At 46.0% G+C, this 27696-nt stretch overlaps 1 protein-coding gene across 1 annotated transcript in view; it reads right to left on the bottom strand.

Annotated features, from left to right (window-relative positions):
* LOC148134903 (uncharacterized) overlaps positions 1–17830 on the bottom strand; it is a 31119-nt gene extending 13289 nt beyond the window's left edge. Inside the window, exons 1-2 of the mRNA XM_087985407.1 lie at positions 17448–17830; positions 3896–4009 (exon numbers count right to left, since the gene is read on the bottom strand). Coding sequence (XP_087841533.1) covers positions 3896–4009; positions 17448–17830 — 497 coding nt within the window. The remainder of the gene's footprint in view (positions 1–3895; positions 4010–17447) is intronic.
* Positions 17831–27696: the final 9866 nt, after the last annotated feature.

Below are 27696 nucleotides of genomic sequence, written 5' to 3'. Positions count from 1 at the left end.
ACGCTGACCAGTGTCCGTGAACCCACCAAGTAGGTACCTGTAACATTTAAAGAATTTCCTTCCTATACACTAGACACTGAAAGCAATAATGCAGGAGCAGATATCAGTTAGGAGATAAATGACGTGTTGACATTCATTTCAATGCGATTGGAGTACAGGATTAAGTGTGTCTTACTGCAGCTGTACAGGGCCTTGGTGAGACCTCATCGCGAAGGTTGTGTGGTCCTGTTTGCAGTTTTGGTCTCCTTACTTAAAAAAGGACAAATCTGACATTGAGGGAGTGCAGTCAAGGATGACCAAGGATAATATCTGGGATGACAAGATTGTTGTGGGAGCAAAGTTTGGTTAGACCGGACCTATATTCCATTTGGTTTAAGAAAGTGAGTGGAGATATCAATGAAATATACACTACTCTGACAGGGTGAGACAAATTGGAAGCAGGGATGAAAATTCCCCTGGTTGCGACGTCTAAAGAAAGGACCCATAGTATGAGGTGCAGACAACCCCCCTTTGCATTAAGATGAGAATACATTTCTGCAACTCCGAGACTGGTGAACGTGGGAAATTTTCTCCCACTCAAGCCTGTGGAAGCCAACGCACGAAATATAAATAAGGATTTCAAGACACTAAATGGATGGGGAGAGCGCAGGTGCGTCGTGAGGTCATGGAGGTTCAGCCATAATAACATGAATTGGGCTGAACACTCGATGAATAGAAGGGATCACTGCAGTTCATATTTTTATATTTTTCGGATAATTAAGCACATTAATTGATATGTACACCGTGTGAGAAAAATGTGTTTGGCCATGAATTAGAATGAGGAAGGCTCACTGTCTTGAATGTCCTACTCCTTTCCCCGTGCTTCCGTGCAGAATGCGGGAAAGCTTTGTAAATGTTGTGACAAGCTCTCGGATGTGAGGAAAGAGGTCTCTGAAGGGTCGACAGGACTGTGTTTCCCGTTCCCTTTTCCGATCCCAAGGCTGCTGCCAGGCGATCTGCCCGATTTTATCCTTTAAGACCTCGGAGCATTTTGGTACAATTGAGTGCCTTACTTTGCTGTTTCACAGATCATGGAAGAGTTGATCTCAGGTCTATGTGTCTGGAATCACTTTTGGGCCAGAACAAGAAAACATGGGAGATTTGATTCCTGAAAGTACACTGGGAAAGCAATTTGGACTTTACAATCGGCATTGGCTTCAGGGTCACTGTTGCTGACACCAGATTTTAGATCCAATATTTTGTTAACTGTTTTTAGCATTATCGGGATTACTAATCCAGTGACAATTCCACAGCTGCACTATATCCATATGGCAACCTATCGGAAAGCACACTGAGCAGTTTATTTCCGTGCTGCTTGACAGCTTTGTCAAAAAGAACGTCAACTACTTTGACTGTCGTGATGGGACTGAGAGGGTGGTAATTGGTCATGTTGCGTTCTCTTCTCAGGAGATTGGAGATACTGTATAATTTTCCATACTGCCAGGTAGATGTCAGACTTGGGCATGGAATGAAACAACTTCTCCGTTGACACGGCTTGTTGTTCAGCACAGGTCTTCAGTCCTTTTGCAGGAATAGTGCCAGGGCCCATTGCCTTTGTCATATCTACAGTGTTCAGCTGTTTCTTGGTGTCACGTACAGGGAATTGGCTGAAGACTGAACTCTCTGATTTTATGAAAATCATGTGGAGGGTGAGTTGGATCATCCACTCAACACTTCTGGCTGAGGATGGTTCAGATACTACATCCTTGTCTTTTACACAGATGGGCAGGGCTATTCCATTATTTTGGTTGGGAATATTTGTGAAGCCCTCTCCTCCAGTGAGTTTTTTAATCGTCCATCACCATTTGTGACAGGATGTGGCTGGGTGTCAGAGCTTAGATCTGATCTGCTGGTCTTCGCATTGTTTTGCCCTCTCTATCAGACTTCAGTTCTGCTGTTTGGAATGTAAGCAGCCAGTTGCGGTAGGTTTAATGGGTTATCATCAGGTTTAGGTGCACATAGTTCTGACACTGGCATGTTCACCCACACTCGTCATGAGCCATGGATCAGCTTGATGGGAATGGTAAACTGAGGGACTGTTCCGAGCAAAACTTTACAGATCGAGTTTGAATGCAATTCAGTCGGTACTGCTGCGGTCTTCAGCATCACATGGATACTCAGCTTTTAGCTTCAATATCTGCAATACTCATCTACTGCCTGTCCCCTAATTCACACGGAGACACATTCAGTCATCGCCCTTATACTCAGTAACCTGTTTTCTGATGTGGTAACACTTCCATTTTAAGATGCCCATTCTTCTGAGGGTCTCTCCTTGGTTTTACACCCCAATTTGTCACATTCTTCAAAATCGTTTAACTGATGTTAATTCAACTGTTTAATTGTTCTGAATCTTTCCCCTTCCAATCCTACCTGTTTTCCTCTCTTTCTGTCCCGGGCCATGATTAAGAGCTCTGTAGTAGCAGTGATGCCTGGCTTTACCTAGTTTCGAAAGCAATGAAGTTGTGCACTTTATATGAGCGTTCAATTCCGAGAGTATTGCTAAAGGGATGAACTTAAAAGCAGGAGCGTCTGCGGCAAAATTACAGGGTTCTAATGAGGCCACACCTGGTGCACTGTGTGCAGTCTCTTGAGTTAAGAAGGTGTACAATGGTACTGGAGAGGGTGCAGATAAGGTTCACTCGTTTGATTCCGGAGTTGAGGCGCTTCGCTCATGAGGGGAGACTGAGTAGACGGTGATTATATTTAATGGAATATAAAAGAATGACGGGGATCTTAAGAAACATACAAAGTTATAAAGGGATAGAGAAGATAAAGGTAGAATGGATGTTTCCACTGGCGGGTGAAACGAGGACACAAGGGCATAGCCTCAAGTTTAAAGGGAGCAGATTTAGTAGTGAATTGAGAACCAGAGGATCGTGAACCTGTGGAATTCCTTGCCCCGTGAAGTAGTTGGCGCTACTTCAGTGAACGTTTTTAAAGCGAAGGTAGATACTTCTTTGAAAACGAATGGCAATATGGGATAGGGTGAGAGCGCGCTAAGTGGAGCTGAGTCCACGAAAAGTTCAGCTATGATCTTATTGAATGGCGACGTTGGTTCCTAGGGTCAGATGACCCATTCCTCCTCCGAGCTCTTGTGTTCTTAGGTATGGCACTCCGTTTTAGACTGGGTGTTTGAGCAGATTTGACACGTGTCTTTGAAACTTGTTCAAGAACATAAATTTCTTGCAATGCGAGGCAGCACTGTCAGCATCCATGGAAGAAAGAAAGAGAGTGAGATGCATTTTCAAACGATTTCATCATTACGTAGTCGCCAGGTGGCTCATGTTGGGGATTGGGCATGACTGTTTTCTACTCGGAGTAAGTTATGGACGATTATTTTACTGAGTGCGTGGCCCTAGTTCAGCAGGGACTTTTGTGTTAGCTTTGGTCTGCCCATAAGAACCTCAAATAGGGTAAGCGCCATGATCTGGTTCACCTGCCTCCGTAACGTGTACAGGGCCAAAGGCAAGGCATCTGGCCAAGACAGAACTGTCTATTGGGTAATTTTAGCCAAGGTAGTTTCAAGTGCGCCATTCATCCATTCAACCATGCCTGAGGACTGGGGCTGATAAGGGATGTGGTATTTCCCATTGCCTTACTCATATCTACACTAACTGTTGAGGGAAAGTGTGACCCTTTATCACTATTAATGATACCAGGAATTACGAATCTGGGGGTAACATTAGACATTTAATCAATGTTCTGTCATCATCCTTTCTTGTGGTGAATGTTCCACCTAGTTGGAAAACATGTCCAGGATGTCTGGGATGCATTGAAACCCGATTTAATTGGCATGTGGCCAGAGTCAATTGGGAGGTGAGTGAAGGGTACCTCAGGAATGGGCAACGGGTCTTACCTAGCCACGGGCGTGCCTGCTTTGCTTTGCAGGCACACGACATAGTATTTTTGCAGCAGCTGCGAATCCAATGCATACCAGGCCTGTCTTACAGTTGTATCATTCCCCTCTTCCCTGCGTGACAAACACCATGGGCATCATGGACGTGCAAGTAGGCTTTGGGGCAAATGATACGGTCATCGATGCGCACGAGCCGGATGACAGCAGGGGATCCTTTAGCGCCGAGGTGGACCCAGCTGTCTGTTCTTCCCAAGGATCAGATTGTTGAGCTTTCCGCGCTCCTTCCATGAAGTCGGGGGCCACCAGAGATCTCGTATTCTGGGGGTTTGTACAATGTATGTGGAGGATTTAAGTCAGCTTGTAGAGCTGCCCTCCAGCTCAGGAATTCTCACGTATGACAGGTCATTGGCATTTGTGTGCACATTTTGCAAAGCTAGAGAAGAGGGCAGCAGAATGGCTTTTAGTAAATTGTCGACACGTTGTGCATGCTGCAGTTATTTTCCCGAAGAGTAACGCATCATCTTTACTTCCAGAGTGTGCCAAAGTTGTGCACGTCTACAAAGGCATATCTGGTGTCCGTGTAAACTTTATCTGATCTACCTTCAGCAAGAATTCAGGCCTCAGTGAGGGTGAATAGCTCCGCAGCTTGTGCGGATGTCCCGTCTAGTAGCACAGCAGAGTTGAGGGTCTCTAAAGGAATGCAGACAGCATATCCCGCTAGCGTGTGTTGGCCTGAGGGAATGAGTGATACCCGTAGGTAAAAAGGATTAGGTCAGGGTTGTATAATAGAGTCTTAGATGTCAGGGTATGCGGCGAGAACGTGTTGAGCTTGGTCGAAGCGGTCATGGTCTTCTGCGTGGAGGTCTTAGGTGACAGGAAGAAGGGCAACAGGGTTTCAAGCGAGGGCGCATTGAAGGAAAAGTCTGGCACGCAGTGTGACCTCATAGTCTGTTCTCCGAGTGACTGTGAGATTTTGAGTTGCATTCGAATTAAGCAGCAGGCCAACCGAATGGGAACCACATCAGTGCATGGGTAATCCAGCACAACAGAGGTGGACCTTTTGACAGTTACAGTGGTCGCCGCCACGGCTCTTAAACAGTCCTGCATTCCCCTTACAACAGGTGGCAATTGTGCTGAGTAAAAGGCAACAGGAAGCTGGAGGCCCCAATGCATTGGTGTCTAAATACCGGACATATTTACCTCTTTGTCAGTCAAATAGAGTTGAAGTAGCTGTGTATGGTCAGGGACCCCGGCAGCAGTAGAGGAAGTTATGCGCTTATTGAGTTCCTTAAAAACATGCTTCATTTCAGATTTCCCGAGCATCTTCGTTGGATGCTTCCAGGAGAATGCCTCGCAGTCGTTGATCATACCCAAGACTGTTCACAGATCAGTTCGTGTGGCAGGCAAGGAGAGCTTAGTGATGGCGGTTATGTGCTCCTTAGACAATGCTCTGAGAGTGTGCGATAGCTCGTATAACAGATAATGTCCTGTGCCCGGGCAGAGTTGCATGTTTTCAATGGAGAGTTTGTGTCCATCCTGTGCCAGATAGTAAAGCAAGGCGACAGTGTCCTTCATGCAGCCATCAGTAGAGGCGAATGGTCCTAATATATCATCAGCCTATAAGAGCAAGCTGCTTTGACATGGTAAGAGGAGGGTCCTGATCATCCGGTGTACTGCAGAGGCACATACCGTGGGGCTCTCCGTGTACCTTGGAGAAGCCACATTCATATGTAGTTGTGGCCACTGGAAGTAAAGGTGAAACGTCACTGGCTCTCAGGAGACAATTTGATGGAGAAAATGGCTGATCACTGGTTAATTACAGAGAAGCAAGTGGCAAACGTTTGGATGCTGGTGAGGATGGCGTTCGTGTCAGGAATCATCAGGGAGCAGAGAACAACGACAACATTGTCGGCTTGGAGGTCCTGGATAGAACACCATTTCCCTGGTCTGCTGGGTTTTGAGATAGACAGGTGTATGTTACGGCAGATAATGGATGCATTGCAGGGGCTGGTTGTGGGAACTAGGATGCTTTGTTAGATGAGGGAGACGGTGACAAGTATAATTACCTCCACTGTGGCTGGCGAAAATGGCTGCTGTCGTATTGACGGCAGTACAGCTCCCTGTTTAACTGTGACTTTATGTGACGGGGCGGATAGCTTCAGGGCAATGCTGTCTGCTCAGCAGTCCCTTGGGTCCAACAAAAAGACAGTCAGTGCGAACTGGGAGGGCAAAGCAGGCTGGGAGTCAGCAAGCTCGGAGTAGGGGGATACCAGCTTATGTGGGACTGACACAGTGCAGTGAAACTTACAGAGAAAGTGGCCCACCATGAACACACAGCACAGGAAGGAAGTAGTGAGGGGTGGCGGGGCCATGGGCCAAAGGAAAAAGAGGGGGTTTAGCAGGGTATGCGTAGGTCACCATATCTAAACATTCGTGACATGGAAGGGGTGGTGCGAGCTTCTGGCAATTGTGCCTGCAGTATAGAGTAACGAAAGCCGAGAATTTCTAAGGTGAGACCCTGGGGAGATCAGTGAATGGAGATGTTTAATTTACACAGGGTTTGGTGGACAAATAGGGCTACTGGACAGGGTGAGGAAATTCTGGCTGTGTCAGAGACCGTCACAGATCCTGCATTTGATAGTGGCTCTTACATAGGCAATCCGAAGACACCCACAGTACAGGCAGTTTCAGAACTGTGGGAAGGTTCCACAGAGGGAGTCGCAAATGAGTTCGTGGCCCCAGAGTCCGATAGAACCAACATCGACCCCCTACCTCCTCGTCCATTACAGAAGTCTCAGACAGTGAATATGGGAGGTGTTCAGAGGCGGCCTGTAAAACCACATTGCAATGGCAGGCTCATGGTCTTGGAGAGAGTAGTGTGGGAAATGGCTCATTCATAGTTTAGGGCGCCTGCTGAAGTTGTCTCTGCAGAGGAGCGCGATTTCATTGGGCTTGCGAGGGAAGGAAGAAGTTGGAAGCATTCGACTGCTGCGTGGTGGTTGGTGGCCATTTTTGCCCCATGTCCTCACTTTCCACAGACTCTACACTGGTCTCTGATGTGACATTGCTTTGCTGACCATGACTCTCTCTCCACTGTACTGACCATGACCATGTTCTGCCTGCGTGAGCTGGGTTTTTTGCATCCCTCTCTTCTTTAATTCCAAACAGTCCCTGTCAAACGAAATTGTTTAGAGTGGTTAGTGTGTCCACCCACTTGGTAGTTTGACTGTTCAAACTTTGTGGAGAAAGTGAGTCTGCAGATGCTGGAGATCAAAGTTGAAACTTTATTGCTGGAACAGCACAGCAGGTCAGGCAGCATCCAGGGAACAGGAGATTCGACGTTTCGGGCACAGGCCCTTCTTCAGGAATGAGCAGAGAGTGTTCAGCAGGAGAAGATAAAAGGTAGGGAGGAGGGACTTGGAGGAGGGGAGTTGGAAATGTGATAGGTGGAAAGAGGTCAAGGTGAGGGTGATAGGTCGGAGTAGGGTGGAGGCGGAGAGGTCAAGAAGAAGACTGCAGGTCAGGAAGGCGGTGCCGGGCTGGAAGGATCCGGCTGAGACAAGGTGGGGGGAGGGGGGATGAAGAAACTGGTGAAGTCCAAGTTCATCCCCTGCGGTTGGAGGGGTCCCAGTCGGAAGATAAGACGCTCCTCCTCCGACCGTCGGGTTGTTGTGGTTTGGCGGTGGATGAGTCCAATGACCTGCATATCCTCGGTGGAGTGGGAGGGGGAGTTGAAATGCTGTGCCACAGGTTGGTTGGGTTGGTTCGTCCGGGTGGCCCAGAGGTGCTCCCTGAATCGCTCCGCAAGTAGGCGGCCTGTCTCCCCAATATAGAGGAGGCCACACCGGCTGCAGCGGATGCAGTAGATGATGTGGGTGGAGGTGCAGGTGAATCTGTGGCGGATATGGAAGTTTCCCTTGGGGCCTTGGAGAGAAGTGAGGGGGGAGGTGTGGGCGCAAGTGTTGCACCTCCTGCGGTTGCAAGGGAAGGTGCCGGGAGTGGTGGTTGGGTCGGTGGGGGGTGTGGATCTGACAAGGGAGTCGCGGAGGGAGTGGTCTCTACGGAAAGCTGATAGGGGAGGGGAGGGAAATATATCCTTGGTGCTGGGGTCTGTTTGGAGGTGGCGGAAGTGACGGCGGATGATGCGCTGTACATGGAGATTGGTGGGGTGGTAGGTGAGGACCGGTGGGGTTCTGTCCTGGTGGCGGTTGGAGGGGCGGGGCTCAAGGGCGGAGGAGCGGGAAGTGGAGGAGATGCGGTGGAGGGCACCGTCGACCACGTCGGGGGGGAAATTGCGGTCCTTGAAGAAGGAGGCCATCTGTGTTGTACGTATTTTGAACTGGTCCTCCTGGGAGCAGATGCGGCGGAGACGAAGGAATTGGGAGAATGGGATGGCGTTTTTACAGGGGGCAGGATGGGAGGAGGTGTAGTCCAGGTAGCTGTGGGAGTCGGTAGGTTTGTAGTAGATGTCCGTGTTGATTCGGTCGCCTGAGATAGAAACAGAAAGGTCTAGGAAGGGGAGGGAGGAGTCCGAGACTGTCCAGGTGAATTTGAGGTCGGGGTGGAAGGTGTTGGTGTAGTGGATGAACTGTTCAACCTCCTCGTGGGAGCACGAGGTAGCGCCGATACAGTCATCAATGTAGCGAAGAAAAAGATGGGGGGTGGGGCCAGTGTAGTTGCGGAAGATGGATTGTTCCACATACCCTACGAAGAGGCAGGCATAGCTGGGGCCCATGCGGGTGCCCATGGCTACTCCTTTTGTTTGGAGAAAGTGGGAGGATTGGAAAGAAAAGTTGTTCAGGGTGAGGACCAGTTCGGTCAGTCGAAGGAGGGTGTCGGTGGAAGGGTACTGGGTGGTACGGCGGGAAAGGAAGAAGCGGAGTGCTTTGAGTCCTTCGTGATGGGGGATGGAGGTGTACAGGGACTGGATGTCCATGGTGAAGATGAGGCGTTGGGGACCGGGGAAGCGGAAATCCTGGAGGAGGTGGAGGGCGTGGGTGGTGTCACGAACGTAGGTGGGGAGTTCTTGGACTAATGGGGACAGGACCGTGTCGAGGTATGCCGAGATGAGTTCGGTTGGGCAGGAGCAGGCTGAGACGATGGGTCGTCCGGGGCAGTCAGGTTTGTGGATTTTGGGCAGGAGGTAGAAACGGGCGGTTCGGGGTTGTGGGACTATGAGGTTGGAGGCGGTGGATGGGAGGTCCCCTGAGGTGATGAGGTTATGGACGGTCTGGGAGATGATGGTTTGGTGGTGGGCGGTGGGGTCATGGTCAAGGGGACGGTAGGAGGAGGTATCTGCGAGCTGGCGTTTGGCCTCAGCGGTGTAAAGGTCAGTGCGCCAAACTACTACTGCGCCTCCCTTGTCAGCTGGTTTGATGGTGAGGTTGGGGTTGGAACGGAGGGAGTGGAGGGCTGCGCGTTCCGAGGGTGAGAGGTTGGAGTGGGTGGGGGGAGTGTGGGAGTTCAGGTAGCGGTTAATATCGCGGCGGCAGTTTGCTATGAAGAGGTCGAGGGCAGGTAGGAGGCCAGCACGGGGTGTCCAGGTGGACGGGGTGTGTTGGAGGTGGGAGAAGGGGTCGTCAGAGGGTGGGCGAGAGTCTTGGTTGAAGAAGAAGGCACGGAGGCGAAGGCGGCGGAAGAATTGTTCGGTGTCACTCCGTGTATTGAATTCATTGACCCGAGAACGTGTGGGAACGAAGGTGAGACCCCTCCTGAGGACTGATCTCTCATCCTCAGAGAGGGGCAAGTCTGGAGGGATGGTGAACACACGGCAGGGCTGGGAGCTAGGACCTGGTGTGGGGCTGGAGCTGGATGTGGGGGCGGGGTTAGGCCTGGGGGCGGGGACAGAGGTCGGCTTGGGGGCGGAGTTGGACATGGTGATAGAGACCGGCGGGGGGGCGGGGTTAGTCGCGGTGACGGAACTCGGCCGGGGGGCGGAGTTAGGCGCGGTGACGGAACGCGGCGTGGGGGCGGGGTTAGGCGCGGTGACGGAACTCGGCCGGGGGGCGGAGTTAGGCGTGGTGGCGGAACGCGGCGGGGGGGCGAGGTCAGGCGTGGTGACGGAACGCGGCGGGGGGGCGGAGACACATGCGGCGATGTGGTTCAAACTTTGTGACCTGTAAACTTGAGCGTGTCAGGGCAACATACAGTTTACGAGTGTTTGGGCAGCTAATTTCCCTTATTCTAGTAAGAGTATGGCCGCTGAGGAGTCCCAGACAGCGTTGAACGCGGGCTCATTTGCATTCTGCAGGCAACAGGTAACTTCTCCTAAGTCGGTCTGTTATCTTGCACTTCCCTTAATGGCAACTTTGATATTATTTTCCAACCAGCTAATGTGCTCACGCAAAGTCTCCTACAACTCGGAGAGAAATTGAATAGAGTGTTGGAGAGTTGTCCAGTGACTCCCCGAAGTCAATTGCAATGGAATTTGGACGTCTTGAGATAGACATTGTAAATCATAAAAAATTGAAATAGCGAACTGTGAAACGCTTTTGGGCCCTTCAGCGGATGTAGGACATCCTGGAGGATGCACCGGAACTCAGTGTGAGCCCCGGGATTATCAAGGGGCTTCGTGCCCATCATGATACATTAGAGCTGGTGATCAAGCGTCTGCTATTACAAAGCAGCGACCCCACTGCGTATAATTCTTGTGCTTTGCACGGGATCAGTTGTGGAGGTGCCGGGTTAGGGTGTTCTCTGTGTGGCACCCCTTGTTTTGCAACTTTTTGAGGTTTTGAGACAACGGAAGATGCGACATCGTTTATGAGTGGGTTTAGTTCTGGGGTCAGAAGGGCAACATTACAGTAGTGGGTTGTTGTACGGCGGCAGGGAAGTTGGCAGAGAGTCCAGGGAGTTTGTATTTTATGGAGCCTGGCAATACTCTTTAATTTTACGAGGCTGGTGTCCCTTTGCGATTTATTTACATTTGTCTGGGCACTGAAGTATGTACTGAATGCCCCAGAAAGGATCCCCATGCCCACCTGCTGTACTTGCTCTCCATTTTTCAATTTCACCCAATGTGATCAATGTCTATAGGACTATGTGGACAAACCGTCGCTAAAGAGGATCCGATATCTCTTGTCCCCTGTTGCCTTCGTATTTCAGCACATGCATTTACCAAAGCGCCTCTGTGTATTCCGTGATAGAATCAATGGCTGCAGATCTCTCTCACCAGCAAGACCAGCACCACCCTGTGGTCAATCCGTCTCAGTACAGTTTTAAATTCTGCAAACCCATTACCCTCTGGATGTTCGAGCTGAGAACAAAGAACAGGTTGCAGCACGGACGAACAGAGGCACAGTCAAAAACAAATATGCAGGACAGACAAAGAGTGCAGTGCACGAGACGAAAGAACCAAAACAAGCAATGGTGTCCTGGTCAATTTCCCAAGATCTGAGCAGTCTAAAATCAAGAATTTTAAAGGGTGAGCTTTCCAAACTTATTTCTTGCCAGGCAAGTATCGTATGTGTATACCAGCACTCTATCTGATCACGCAAAAGCCGAATTATGAGAAATTTGAAAGGGAGTGATTTTAGGTAATCTCTGCAGTCTACCACCTTACTTAGTCGTCTGTCCTCTTCTGGATGTCCCTGCTGTTTCAGGTAAGGAATTCTCTAGCGGCCGAATTGTACGACAATTTAATGAGATTGCAATTTAGGCTCTCCTTCCTGTCTACCTTCGTGCCCAGTCGTCTGCCCTTTCCTTCAGGACCAACCGCTGCGTGATGTGCAGAATAATAAATTGCCAAATTGTTAACATTTAGATGCGGTCTGTGGCCCTACGTACACTGGGGGACCTGCGGAATACGCCAATCTGTCGGACAATTGTCAAATTATGAATAAAGCCCGTATGCAAACATTGCAAAATCGTCACACATTGGTTTACTTCACGATTTCGTGGGAAAAGAACTGACTGCTCGTATACATAATGGGCAATCAGTACAAATGAGTCTCTGCATTCTTCCCCGAGCTTCAAGCACAGTTAGTTCTTAGCGAGTTACAGGAGATTGATGTTAAGTACAGGACAATGCAGTTTCGATTACAGTTGACAGAAACAATGCCTCTGGTCCAGCAGTATCGGTCAGTTAACAATGGCAACAGGAGGTGAGTTAATCGACAGAAATGGGTGATTCATGGCTGTAATAGTTTCATGGGGCAGTGAGCATTCATATCACATATCCTGGTACCCCTTAGCCTTCATGGGCATTGTGATAACTGAGTTTCTGGGAAGAGAGTGTATGCCCTGAGGTCTTCACAGTTGCGATGCCATTGTGAGGTAGAGAATATCATTAGCAGGTCATCGAGATAACATGTTCCTTCAGTCAGTAATGGCTCTTTTACTGTCTGTTCCTAATGTCGCCAAATTGAGCTGGCATGGAATTATGAGTGAACCCTCTTTGGCTAAAGACAACCATAGTGTCTGTCAGCAGGTAGTCTGTAGGAAAAGTGACTTTTCCTTCTCCCACACAGGGACCATTGCCTTTGTTGTATCAAGTGTGTTCAACTGTTTCTTCCGGTCACGTGCACCGAATCGAATTGGTTGTAGATGAGCATCTGTAATTCTGTGGGCATCATGAAAGGATGAGGTGAATCATCCACTCATCAATTCTCATTGAGGATTGTGCAAACAACTGTGTCGTTGTCCTTTGCACTGATGTGCATGGCTGTTCCATTATTAAGGATGGGGATGACTGTGAGCGCTTTCCTCCAATGAATATCTTGACAGTCCATCATCATTGATGACTGGATGTGCAGGACTGGAAATCTGAGATCTGATCTTTTTATTGTGGGATTTTTTTCCTCTCCTTGTCTCATATTTATTCGCCTTTGACATGTGACACTACAGAATTCAGGAGCATTAATGGGTTGTCATCAGTTTTAGATACATATGGTTCTGACCCTGGTATGTTCACCCACACTTGTCACTGAAACATATCTCGTCTTGATGGTAATGATAGACGGAGGTATTATCCCGGGAAGGAAAGTTACAGATTGTGGTTGAATAGAATTCTGATTCCACAGTTGCTGTGGTGTATAGTACCAGATGGATACTCAGTTTGAAATGCAATATATGCAATGCAATTCAGTCACCTGCTCCTTATTTCACACTGAGACCCATTCACCCATCAGCCCTGCAATGAGTTTGCTTTCCACTCTAGCTTCTGATGTGGAAACGCTTCCATTTTAATATTCTCATTCCTCTAAGGGTCTCTTTGTCATGTCATGGCTTCAATTTGTCACATTATTCGAAACCCTTTTACATAATCATCTGAAACATTCCCCTTCCAGTGCTGCCGTTTTCGGCATTTAAAGTGAATGTATTTCCCCCGTTTCTGTCCCTAACTATTATTTGCAGTTCCATAATATCAGTGATGCTAGCCTCATGTATGTCCAAAACCAATGAATTTGTGCACCTTGCGTTGTTATTCGCTTCCCAGTGTATGGTGCTCCATGTTGGACAAGCCGTTCGAGCAGCTTAAATACACGTCATTAAAATGTTTCAAAAATATAAATTGCTCAAGAAGTTAAGCAGGTCTGTGGAGTAAAAACAGCATTACTTAAACAAGAACTGTGAATACTGAAAATATGAAGCAAAACCAAAAATTGCTGGAGAAATGGGAACGTTGAAGAATTGTAATTGAAACCGAAAGATTAACCCAGCTTTCATTGTGCAGACCTGGTTAGTTTCTCCACAATTCTTTGTTTTTGCTTCACATTTTCAAAATTCACAGTTCTTTGCTAACCGAAAACTTTATTGTGCGACTGTTCATCGTTGGAGGAACTCAGCAAATCTGGCAGTATTTGCAGAGAATGACAAACCGAGTTAATCGTTGAATCAAGCATAACACGTTTTTCAGAACGGGAAAATGTTGGAAAATGGGCTTTCTAATACTTATGAGGTGGACAAGGGGTGACAGGTCATAAAGGTTTGGAGGTGTGGTGCAAAAGACAAATGGGCTTTTAATTGTGACAAAAGAGAAACAGGTGTAACATGTGTATAAACTGAGGTGTGAATGGGGAAATGGTTTCACTTTATTGAGTGAAGATAAGCAAGACAGAAAAAAGACAAGGTGATCTGGAGGCAAGGAAGGAGAATACATGAAGAAGAAAAAGCAGTTACAATGGGGTCAGGCTGTGAATTTGTAGAATTGAATGTTAACTCCTCCAAGTTGTAATTTACCAAACTGTAAAGTGAAGTGTTGCGAGAACAAGTGTTGTGCTTCTTCGGAACAGGAGAACAATGTAGCTCATTGAATTGAGAACAAATAGAAGATAAAGGTTGCTCCTAAAGAGAGAGCGGAAGTGTTTCTCGAAGCAGCCTCTGTTTGGTCTCACCAATGTAAAGGAGACTACACTGTGAGCAGCAATGACCGGAGACCAGATTGAAAGAGTACAGGGGAAATGTTTTGCCTGGAAGATGTGTTTGGGGCCTGGTGAGTGAGAACAGAAGGGGTGAATGGGCAGCTGTTGCAGCTTCTGCAATTGCATGGGAAGGTGCCATTGGGGAGTGAGGAAGTGCTCTGGATGATGGAGAGTGTCAAAGATTGAGTGGCACCTGTGAAATGCTGAGAGTGGACGGGAGGGGAAGCTGTATTTGGTGGTGCTGATCTGCTGGCAGTGGTGGAAGTCGTCGAGAATGTTTCTATGAATGCAGAATCCAGAGCATTGGGAAGTGTGGACAAAGGGAACACAATGATTGACACTTTCTGTATAATTTGAATAAATGCGACGTTGTTGACTTTGGAAACAAATACCAGAAGGCAGACTACTACCTGACTGGTTGTAATTTCGGGGAGGGGAGTGTGCAGCGGGACCTCAGTGTCCTTGAGCGCCAGTCGCTGAAGGTACGTTTGCAGATTCAGCAGGTAGTATCGAAGTCAAATGGTACGTTGACAATAATTGCGAGACGTTCTGAGTACAGGAACAGGGATGGTTGCTGTGGTTGCACAGGTAAGGACACATCGAGAACATTGTGTGCAGTTGTGGTCTCTTTTAATGACGAATGATACTCTTTGTATTGAGGCGGCGCAGCAAAGGTTTACCCGGCTGATTCTCGTGATGGCGGGACTGACATACGAGGAGGGATTGACGAGGTGAGAATTGTTCCAGCTGGAGGTCAGGCGCATTAAGGGTGATCGCATAAAGATTTATTAAATTCCAATGGCCTAGACAGCATCGACACTGGGAGGATAAGTGTTGGTTGCGTCTAGAACAAGGAGTCAAATCTGAGGATTCGGGGTGGACCATTTAGGACGGAGATGAGGAGATATTTCTTCCCCCAAAGTGTACTGAGCCTGTGGAGTTCAATACCAAAGGAAGTAGATGATGACAAAACATTGAATGTACTCAAGTAGTGATTGCACAGATCTCTTGGGGTGAAATGAGTCAAAGATTATAGGGAGAGTACAAAATTAAACTATTGTGTTCGAAGATCAGCCATGATCGTGATGAATGGTTGTGGAGGCTCCAAGGGCAGAGAAAGCTCCTACTTTTCCTGTCTTCAATGTTCCTATTTTTCTGGCAAGGAAGGGTAGAGGTGAGGGCAGAAGTTAAGGAGGTGGATCAGTCACTGCTAAAGTAACAGTCTACTGTAGGCGGGGTATCTAGCTTGAGAGAAAAGGAGATCATGTTGGAGGTTTCCCATTGGAAACTGGTACCATCAAACAGATATGACAGAAAGGGAGAAACTCGGATAATGGAGTCGCCCTCAACTGCAATTTGGTTCAGTCATATGCAGAAGTTCCCCTCAAATGATTGAAAAGAACCAAGCATCGAAATTGCGGACATTTGTCTGCCATCTGGTCTAAAGTGGGATATGAAAATAGACCCAAGGGAAAGTCAATGGGTATACAGGAGCAGACACTTCAAAAACATTTCATAAAAATCAGCAACGATGGTTTCTGGTCAATAAGATGGACTCGATCAGCAGATGAGCTATGTATGGTTCACAAATGATGCGAAGGGCAGTATTGAGTCAACAATGGATGAAATTAGACTAGCGAGAACTTGCTGAAGCAAGATTTGTTTCGCTTACTTGAGGAACCGGGGTAGATAATACGAAGCAAAACAGAATGAAAATATTAACGAGCTAAATTCAGAAGGAATATTTTAAAAATCAGCTGGAACTATTCCACTAACATAAAACTCAGATGTTCAAATTGAGTGTGTAAGCGTAGGAAGAAAGAAATTCAGGAAAATATATGAGACACCTAGAGGATGCGACTGCAGAATTAGATACAGGAAACCGGCAGAGAATGTGAACCCGTATTTCCATTCTTTTTCAGAGGGGAAAGCCCTGCAATTATTACAAATATGTAAGCAAAATAGTAATATGAATAAAGTTGAGCAGTCTTGAACAAAGAATGTATAACATAGAACAGTACAGCACAGTACAGACACTTCGGCTCTGGATGATGTGCCGAACTTTCATCTTACTCTGAGATAAAACTAACTTACATGCCATTCTTGGATAGACTGCCTTGTCTATCCGAGTGTACTTCAATGTCCGGCACTCCTTCCACTGCTTCCACGCACTCACCAGTCTCTGAGTACAAAAGCTAGATCGGAGCTCTTCCCTCAACCTTCCTCCAGATTGTATTAGTTCCCAACATCGTTGAAACAGGCCCTTCAGCCCAACAAGACAACACCGACCCTCCAAAGTGTAACCATCCCAGATTCATTTCCTCGTGATTTACACACTGAACATTTTGGGCAATTTAGCACATCTTTTGCAATGTTGGAGGAGACCATAGCACCCGGAGGAAACTAACGCGACATGGAGAGAATGTGCAGACTCCACACAGACAGTCGCCCAGGGTGGGAACCAAACCCGGATCCTTGACAGCAGTGCTAATCACTGAGCCACCGTGCCATCCTCCAATGTATTTGAAAATATTCATCCTTGTGATAGACATTTCCGCCCTGGGAAAAAGTCTCTGGAAAATCACCCTATCTATGCCTTTCACGATCTTGTACACCTCTATCAAGTCGCCTCTCATTCTTCACTCTCACAATCTTTCCGCATAAGGTATAGCGACAAGTGGTTCAGTGGTGAGCTCTGCAATTTCACAGCACAAGGAACACGGGTTCAATACCAGCCTGTCTGTGTGGAGTTTGCATATTTGCCCTCTACCTAAGTGGGGTTCCTCCAGTTTCCTCCCACAATCCAAAGATGTGCAGGTCAGGTAAATTGGTTATGCTAAATTGAACATCGTGTTTGGTCCACTTCGTCAGAGGGTAAAAATATGGAAATGGGTCTGCGTGGTTTACTCTTCTGAAGGTCACTGTTTACTTGCTGGACCAAATTGCCTGTCAGCACCATGTGGGGAATCTAATCTAATCTAACATGCCCTTCAGTCCAGGCAGTGTCCGAGCAAATCTCTTCTGCACCCTCTCAAAGGCATCCACATCCTTCCACTAATGAGGTGACCAGACTGAACACAACATTCCAAGGCTGGTCTAACCAGAACTCTAGACAGTGTTTCAACTCACGGCTCTTAAACTCAATTCCCCTCATAATGGAAAGAAGCACAGCATATGCTTTGTTAACAAACCTATCAACTAAGGTGGTATCATTGAGGACTCTGTGGACGTGGATCTCATTATTCCTCTTCTCCTCCACACTGCGAGGATTCCTCCCTTTAACCTTGTATTCTGCATTCAAATTCGACCTTCCAAACAGAACGAATTCAAATTTTTCCCGTTTGAACTCCATGTGCCACTGAGACCAGTTCTGCACCCTGTCAATGACCCATTGCAACCAACTACAGCCCACCACACTATCCACAAATCCAACATCCTTTGTCTCATCGGCAAAATTACTTACCCAATTTTCCATTTCCTCATACATGTCATTCATAGAAATCACAAAGTCCACAGGTCCGAGAACCAATTCCTGCAGAATAGCCCTCGTTACAAAACTCCTGGCTGCATACATTCCGTCTCCAACGTCCCTCTGTCTTCTATGGGCCAGCTAATTCTGTATCTAGACAAGCAGGTTTCCCTGTGTCCCATGCCTCCTTACTTTGTAAATGACCCTACCAAGGGGAACCTTATCAAACGCATTGCTAATATCCACTGCAGTACCATATCAATGTGTTTTGCCACACCCTCAAAGAAATCAATAAGGATTCTGAGGCATGACCTGCCACTCACCAAGCTATGCTTTCTATTTCTATTCTAATAACGGTTTTGCAAGTAATCATAACTCCAGTTTCTAGGAATCCTCTCGATAACCTTGTGCTCCAACGATGTAAAACCGATTGGTCAGTAATTCCCAGGACTATTCCTTTCCTGAACAAGGGAATAACATTTGCCATATTCCATTCATCTGGCACTACTCCAGCTTACAGTGAGGACAAAACTATAATCACCAAACACGTAGCAACCTCTTCCTTCGCTTCCAGTAGTAACAGAAGATATATTTCATCAGCTCCAGGGGTTTTATCCATCCTTGTGTTTTTCAAAAATTTCAGAACATCTCCGTTCCAAACATCAAACTGTTCTAGCATTTCAGTCTGTTTCATGCTCTCCTCAGAAATGTTAACGTCCGTCCCAGTACTGAATACTGCAGCAAAGTATTCATTATAAACGTCACCTACTTCCTCCGACACCAGACAAAGATTCCCTCCAGTATTTGTAATCGTCCCTACCCGTACACTGGCTATCATCGTGTTCCTCACATAAGTGCATAAGACCTTGCTCTTTTCTTTCAACCTACCCATTAAATTTTTCCATGCTCCCTTCTAACTGTCCTAAATCAATTATTCAGTCCCTTCTCCTCTAACCTGAAACGCTCTGAAGCATTGTCTAATCCTTGCCTCTCAAAAATTAAGTAAGCTTCCTTATTGTTCTTGACTAGATGTCATCCCTTGTCACCCAAGGGTCTTTCATACTACCATCCCTTCCTTGCCTCAGTGGGAAAAACGTATCCAGCACTACCAGCATGTACACCCTAAATAGTGTTAACATTTCTGTTGTGCATTTCCCTGAGAACATCTGTTCCCAATGTAGGCGTCCCAGTTCCTGCACAATAGCATTGTATTTGCCCCATCCCAAGTTAAATACTTTCCCCTACTCTCTGCTCCTATCCCTCTCCATGAATATTTTAAAGGTCAGGGAGTTGCGATCACTATCACAGAAATGCTCTCCCACTGGCAGATCTGACACTTAACGTGGTTCGTTACCAAGCACCAAATTCAATATGGCCTCCAGGCTCTTTGGCCTATCTACATATTGTGTCAGGAACCCTTCCTGGACACACCTGACAAAAATTGCTCCATCCAAACTATTTGAATAAAGTAGGTTCCAATCAATACGAAGGGAAAGTGAGGACTGGAAAAGCAGGATATCAGAGTCGAACAGTGTGGTCCTGGAAAATCAGTCTGTCAGGCAGCATTGAAGACCAAGAGCGTTTCGAGCATAAGCTCTTCATCAGGAATCGGAGTGGTCCAATGGTGCTGAGAGATAAATGGGATGGGGTGGGAATGGGAGCAAGGTTGCTGGGAATGCGATAGCTTGATGAAGATGGGGGTGATGGTGAAATTCCGAGATGTGGATGGAACGGAAAGTTGGGGAGGAAGATGGATACGTAGAATAGTTCAAGGGAGGGCGATGAGTTGGCAGGTTGGATCTGGGATAAGGTGTAGGGAGGGGATTTGGGGGGACTGGTGAAATCCACATTGACCCCGTTTGATTGGAGTGTCCAAAGGTGGAAGATGAGGCTTCTTCCTACTGGCGTTGGGTGGCTAGAGTTCGATGATGGAGGAGTCCCAGCATGTCCTTGGTGGAGTGAGTAGGGGGATGGAGTTAAAGTATTCAGCACAGGGAGGTGGCATTGATTCATGCGTGTGTACCAGACATGTTCTCTGAAAGGTTTCACAATGGTCGTCCTGTCTTCCCGATGGAAAGGAGACCAGATTAAGAGCAACAGAAACAGTAGATGAGACATGTGGAAGTGCAGGTAAATGGCTGACAGATGTGGAAGGATCCTTTGGGGCCTTGAACGGAGATGGGGGGAGATGTGAGCACAGATTTTGCATTTCCTGCTGTGGCAGTTGAAGCTGCCGTGAGTGCAGTGTGGGTTGGTGGGGGACGTGGACCAAACTCTAGCCACTCGACACCAGGCGGAAGAATGCCTCATCTTCCGCATTGGTACTTTCAAACCACGCGGAATCAATATGTATTTCACCAGTTTGCTCATTTCTCCGACCTCCACCTTATCCCAGATTCAACCATCCAAGTCACCACTGCACTCTTGAACTGTCCTGCTTGTACATCTTCCTTCACACCTATCTATTCCACTCTCCTCTCCAACCTATTAACTTCATCCCCACCTTCATCAAAATATCCCATCCCCAGCTTCTTTTCCCCATTCCTCCCCCCTCCCATTTATCTCGCAGGCTTCTTGAGGACCCTCACATTCTTGATGAGGAGCTTCTGCTCGAAATGGTGACTCTCCTGCTCCAAGGATGCTGCTTGACAGGCTGTGCTTTCCAGCACGACATTCTTCAACTGCAATCAATATTAGTGAAGTTAACGTTAAAATGACAACAACTTGATTACTTGCACATATTTCCAAAATCTGCCTCTGAGTCTGCTCCTCCGTATCTCTGTTGCTATTAGGAGGCTGTCGAAAATCTCAACAAAACGACTGCTCCTTTCCTGTTCCTGACTTCCACACATACTGACTCTGTAGACAAATCCTCCTTGACGCCCTCTCTTTCTGAAGCTGTGATACTATTCCTGATTAGCGATGCCGCACCTCCACCTCTTTTACTTTCTCCCCCACCCCATTACGTTTGAATCATCTCTGCTTCACAACATCCAACAACCATTCTTACCCCTATAATATCCAAATCTATGAAATTACCAGAACATCATATTCCAAGTACTGATTCATGTTCTGAGTTTATCACCTTAATTCTTGATATTTTTGCATTAACATAGGTGCACTTCAATCCATCACACTGACTGCAAAATTACTATATCAAATACCTATCCCTCTTCATAGACTCTCTGCTTGCTGTAGCTTACTGATCACTATATACTGATCCATAGCTCTGGTTCCCATGCCCTTTCTAATATGGTTCAAACCCACTGGAAAAGCTCGAGCAAAACTCCCTCCCAGGGTATTGGTGCATCTCCAATTGAGTTGCTATCCATACTTCTTATAAATGCCCCACCATTCCCAGTAGGTATCCCAATGATTCACAGATCTGAAGCTCTCCCTCCTACACTTGCTCTGCAGCCACATATTCATCTGCACTCGCTTTCTGTTCCTAGCCTGACTCGCACGTGCCAACATTGGCAATCCTAAGATTACTACTCTGCTCGTCCTGCCTTGCAGCTTCCAAGCGAACTCAATATATTCTCTATTCAGGTCCTCTTCCCTTTCCCTGCCTATGTCATTTTTACCGGTATGTACCACGGCTTCTGATGCTCTCCTTCCTCCTTCCAAAACCTGTAGGCGCATTCAGAAATATCCCTGACCCTGGCAGGTGAGAGGCATCAATCGCCTATTCACGAGATATACCTTCAAGAGCAAAGCTAAGGTCCCCGGTACTTGCACTGCTCTCGCTGTTGCTGCAAAATGTTTCTAACAAACAATTAAGAATAAGGGTGGACAGGTCAGCAGCAACTGTGACACGGTTTTAAAAGAAATGGTTACAGGGTGACTGGCAGCATTGTTTGAAATAAACTGTTACTCTCTGGATTGCAAGAGAGTGCCAACGAATTTGGGGGAACCACCAATGTGGCACCTGTCTGCAAGAAGCGAGCGAGACAGAAAACAGGAACTTATTGGTCACTTAGCTTGACAGTCTTTGTCTGGAACTCGCTAATATGTCTTATTAAGGGAAGAATTGCATGACATTGCAAAACGTTTCATGCAATCAGAGACAGCATAGTTTTGCTTGAAGATAATTAAGTACAGTTATGAGCATGGAATGAGGATTTGTTAACACACAGAAGACGGAGAGTCCGGGTTAATGTGGCTGTATCGTGTTAAAAAGTTGTATCTAGTGCACTCCCACAAATATTAGTCCTAACTCATCAGTTATTTACAACCTATACGAATGACGTGAAGACGGGAGCTGAGTACATTATTTATCCGAAATTGAGGATGATGCAAGCATATGTGGGAGAGTATGCTGCATTGCGGTTGTAAACAATCTGAGAGGGGATTTTAATAAGGTCAGTGAGTAGATAATTGGCAGAGGGAGTTTATTTTAACTGTATGCTTGAAGTCACGCACATTGGTACTATGAGTCAAAAGGTGGGCTGCTATTGAATCGAGAAAACTCAAATCAAAGTGCAGTCCAAAGGGCTTGGTGTATTCTGGTGCAATAAATATAACGTTAGGTTGCTAGTGCAGCAAGTAACTCAGTTAATACGTTGAGATGATTTCTACGATGATAGTGTTAACTTCTCAAGAATGACTAACATTGATAATTGTTTATTCAACATAGTTGAAATCAATGAGGGGTGATATTACTGAGACACAAAAAACGCAGAGGAGGGTTAACAAGGAAGATGCTAACAATGCATCTCCACTCCTGGGTGGAGTCTCGAACTCGGAGTCATTGAACCAGAATTTGGCGTATCTATTTTAAACTGAGATGGAAAGAAAGGTCTTCTCTCAGAAGGTAGTGATTGCCTGGAGTTCCCTAAACTAGCGAGTTGTAGAGGTAGATCACTGATTGTATTTACTGACGCAGTGGATGGTTTTCTTCGACATATCCGCGAATTAACAGGTATAAGGATTTGGCAGATAAATGGAGTTAAGCCCTGCAGCAGTTCAGCCATGCACGTATTGCATGTCAGGTGCTACGACGTTGAAAGAGGGTATGTTCACTTTAAGAAAGAACGTATTTTCTGAATTTTAAAGTAAATTTAAAGTACAGACACAGCTGCAAAAACAACACAGCTCAGACGTGCTGTCTATCTCTATAACCCAATTTCTCCAAGAGACAGGTTGTTCCATAATAGATACATGTGACAATTGACTGTTAAGTGAATACCTAAGATTTAGTTGCTGCTTTGATTAACATTCAAATGTAACCAAGTAATTTATATTTAATTTGAAGTGAGGTGAGCTTTTGTGGATATTTATTTTAAAGGAACAGCCTTCGTAACAATTTTGAGGCTTGTCCAGGAGAATTGTTACAACGTGGAAGTTTAACACTTCTGCTAACTAAAACCAAAGATAACTCATAATTTCCACTATTTCAAAAAAAAAACATATTATCCTAACTCGAATCATAAACACGAAACAAAATTGGCAATAAAACAAAAACTCTTTCCCCAGAGTAATCGCTATCCCTTCACTGAACACAATTCTAATAATATGCTGTTCCAATAACACAATTAATGATAATGGTAAATGAGCTCAATCTCTTAAAATCCATACCGGTGCTTTTTCTAACCCAACCTTGGATTTTCCAAGTACATTTTCCCAACCTCCACCTCACAATTGAAGTGGCCTCGATCGGTTCCGTGTAACGTGTCTGAAGGGTTGAATGGAACATTAAAATAGCACTGAGGAGCACGAGTAATCCAATCAATCCTTTGTAGTTATTCCAACGGTAAATAAATGTATGACTTATTTTATTGTTGTACCAGTTGCACTTTTCTGTCAACACAGTATCATCTCTGATTCACCTCTCTACCAAAAGTCTAACAATGCCAGCTTTTGCATAATTTAAAAATACAGGCACCACAACCTTCTGGGAAAGAGAATTCTCACTTGAATGAATTTCCACTTCGTGATTTTCTCCTCAATCCTGTTCTGGCAAATGTTGGAGGGGTCACTGTTTGCTTTCCTCTTCCCACTTCTCCACTGGTCACATTTTAAATGAAGTGAGGGTCGTGATATAGACAATGACATATTTCTCAGACGAGGCTAGTGCGTTTTCTTTCGTCAACGACAAATTAATTATTTATTCTTCAAACAGCCTTCCTCAAGCAGAGCTGCATAGCCCAAAAATAACAGTTCTGTATGATACAAACTTATCGAGTATTCAACTGATTCAATCTCCTCAAGATATTGTATGATTCAATAAGATCTCATTGAAACGGCAACCAATTAAACCTAAATAGTATAAACCATTCATTCCAGAAGTAAGTCAAGTTTCACAACTCTGAACGGCTTCCAGTGTCATGGTTTCCTTTCCGAGCTAAGGAGATAAAGGAAAGTGGTTTACCTCAATTGGCAGGATTGTTGGTTTACAGAGTAGTGTGATGCCAACAGCGTTGCTGCAATTCCCATCAACAGTTTGAGTTCACCACGAATGATTCTGCTTCTCAACCTCTTCCCTCGCATGAGGTCTAGTGGCCCTCAGGTTAAAGTACCACCATTGACGTCTCTCTCATAAGCCAGCAGCCCAAATGGTCTGATAAGACAATGGCGAAGGGATTCTTTTTTAAACAAAGCGTCATCCTTAGCCCTCTGGATGTATTCTCAATCAGACTGGGTATAGCTGCAGTAACACTTCCTTCCTACAAATGTGATGAATGTAGAGGCAGCGGGCACATTGTAAGTGTATTTTCTTTTCAAAAGCATCGTCAATCTATTACAGAGAGGAGGAGATTTATTTTGTTTTACCTTTAAAACTGTCATCTCCAGAGAGCATTGGAGGCAGAGATATTAAATGTTTTGAGGCACAGATATATTTGTGAATAACAATAGAGTCAAGGATTATCGGGGAAAGCGTAGGGATGTGCAATGTGTGGGAAAACACTGACAGGGGTACGAAAAGAAAGTCCAGATGAGAACTCTCCGAAATGCAACGAAAAACAAAATAACAATGTGGAAAGAAAGAATAAATTGCAAGAAGGTGATAGTAGAAAGTCACGATAGTTCCACAGGACCATCAGCTGCTCTTTTATAACAAATGACTTCTGCTGGTTAAAACTGAGCGTCCCCACACCTCGGGCGAGGGTGTGAGGGAGAGAAAGCGGGCCCTTCACGGCAACTTCTGTCAGTCTGGGGAATTGAACCTACGCTGGTGACCTCACTCTGCATCAAAAATCAGCCGTCTAGCCAACTGAGTGCAGACTGTGGAGCTGCTATAGGCAGGAAGAGTCATAGACAAAGGGCAGTAGAAAGTTCGATAACAATGAAGAAGCTACAAGTGAGGAAAACGAATGAATATTTAAAAACGTTATCTGCTAGAAATTGCATTTTGTTTTGAGACTATTGTTTAGATGCTGTCTTTGACTGAATAGAATAAGGTATGACAAGTGAAACAATCAGAACTACTAATTGTAATCGAATGTTGATAAACATAAAATAAGTGCATATTTTGCTTGGTGTGCATGAATTGTGCTTACCATTACAGAAAAATATAAAGCTGATGGAGTCCATATGCCATGGGAACGAGCTCCCGAAAACATGTTTCAAGGAAACTATTTTATAATCAACATCTGCAGACCATTCTGTAATTGTGTGGTGGCATTCCATACTTGAGACAGAGAGAGAGGGAATGTGCTGCATGCAGTAATGAGGGTGGTGGAGCATTAGCCTTGTTGGAGGGTAGGTGCTATAACAGTTAGTGTGATGGAGCAGAGAGAACATGGTGACACTTCCTCTGGCAGAGTGTGGAAGGTTATTGATGTTTGTCCTGTATTGCTGGACATTTCATCAGACCGCAGATGTTGCACTGAGCTGGGTGGTGAGGTCAGACCATGCTCGGCGGATCTGGTGATGTGGCCCCCTCCGGGACGAGAATGGTCCTCCTTTGTGCTAGCACATCCACCAGCACCTTCATGTCCATGTAGACAAATCGTAGTATAAATGCCATTTGCTGGGGGTAAACCGTGCAGGACAGCTCTGAACTGAGAAAGCTCAACCGTGTGCCCATTGTCCTATTAAAGATGGCACCACTGTCAGTGATCACGGAGTATCCCGGGCAATCCGGGCGATGGTGAGTACCTCCAGGGGTGATGGCTGGGAGAATGAGCTAGCATTGAATGAGAGGGACATCGTGGTGTAGAATAGTTCATGAATGAGGAAAAATCGATAAAGTGCCACCAGGAAACTAGCTCGGCCTCATGCAGACGATCCTTCTGAAACATTCAATGAAAATGACAGAGACAAATTATTGTGAGTTTCAGCCTAATGAGTCGAAGGATCTGCTAATCCCACTCCCAGTTACAAAACTGCAGAACAAATGGTCATTCATACTGTCCATCATCTAAACTCACACTAACATCCTGTTCACCCATCGTTCCTGCAAAGGCTCATATTGCAAGATGCGATCGAGTTATGTACATTTCAGAATTCTGAAACTTGGGAACACATCCGTCCGTGACATTGTCTTAATCCCTCCCATTTGTTTCCACCAACATCTCCCTCTGGCAGTGACTTCCATACTTACAGCACCCCCTGTCATGGCATGGTTGAGATATGGAGCGGTAAATGGGTGGGAGCTGCACATCCTGTCTCTTCCAGCATGGGCTGCAAGTTTTCCCATGTTGGCCAATGAGCAAACATAGTGTTCCCGAGCGATGTTCTGGGTGGTGTACACAGCTCTACATGCTGGGACGATAACTCCTCTCGGTTTATGGCGAACTGCACTGCTGTTCACGACACAGCTCTACATGCTGCATTGATGATCTACTCTGGATTAATCGATGAATGCACATGTCATCTGCACAGCGCTCCCTGCTTGACAGTTAGCTAAACCTGATTTATAGATCAATGCAGTGATATAGTCTGTACAGATCATCAGGTTTTATTGAGCATTACACTAGACTGGTCTGCACAGTGTCCGTGCATAACAGTTATCTCTTCTGTGGTTATGGTATCTTAACTGGTTCTCTGATGGATTGGATGGGCTGGGATGGATTGAGAATGTGATGAAACTAACCATTCCAACTAATCTGGCACTACCTCCATTTTATGTTCACATTCATTTCATTGAAACACCTAAACTCTCACTCCATTAAAGTTGTGCTGTTATCATGCACTATCATCGCGTCATCGAGGCCTACAGCACGGAAACAGGCCCTGCTGGCCAGAACTAGCACATGCCAATCAAAATGTCCATCATCGCTGACCCCATTTCCCTCAACTTGGTCCATACCCGTCTAATCCTTTCTATCCATGTATTTCATCATGTTGGTGAATACCGACCGTCCTTGCCACAGCCCAAACCTCTTTCGTTCAGAATGAGTCAGCCATTCCCATCGCCTTCGGGTCTCCACGTATAAAGAAAGGGTGGACTGTCAGACACATGCCGTCTGGCTTGATACACGGCTCAATGCACCCGCCCCTCCCCACTTCCCACCATCAACCAACCAGATCAAAATATTCCACGTGTACCGACAGCAGCAGGGCGACTGGAAACATCAGGACGCTGACCATTAGAGAGATGGAGTAACACTTGTGATACCTGAAAGGGTCAGAGTGAACCCTCCAGTGCACATTACATCAGTATGACCTATAATCTGTATCTGCTTATGTAATATGCAGCTTTTTATTCTTCCTGAAAAATTGAGTTTTGCATTTACTCAACTGCCAAATTTCACTCCCTTGCTTGCCCATTTACAGAGTCTCGATCGCCTCTTTATAAGTTAGTTTCCTGCTTATCTTGGCATCATGACAAAATGTATTTAGAATACCTTTGTTCCATTTGTCTAAATTGTTGATATATTTTGCAAACAGTTGAGGACCCAGGACTGGTCAATCTGTCACTGTCATCGGTGATTTTGCTTAAACTGCGCGACACTAAATTATCCCGAATGGATTGCATCTTCAACCTCAGTCAGACTTTCCCTCGCCAGGGCTGTGTGATGAGTGCT

This window comes from Chiloscyllium plagiosum, unplaced genomic scaffold, assembly GCF_037043375.1.
Source record: "Chiloscyllium plagiosum isolate Xiang-an unplaced genomic scaffold, Cpla_swu_hap1 HiC_scaffold_52, whole genome shotgun sequence".
In the NCBI taxonomy this organism is placed as follows: domain Eukaryota; kingdom Metazoa; phylum Chordata; class Chondrichthyes; order Orectolobiformes; family Hemiscylliidae; genus Chiloscyllium; species Chiloscyllium plagiosum.
This window is presented reverse-complemented; position numbering and strand designations above follow the sequence as displayed.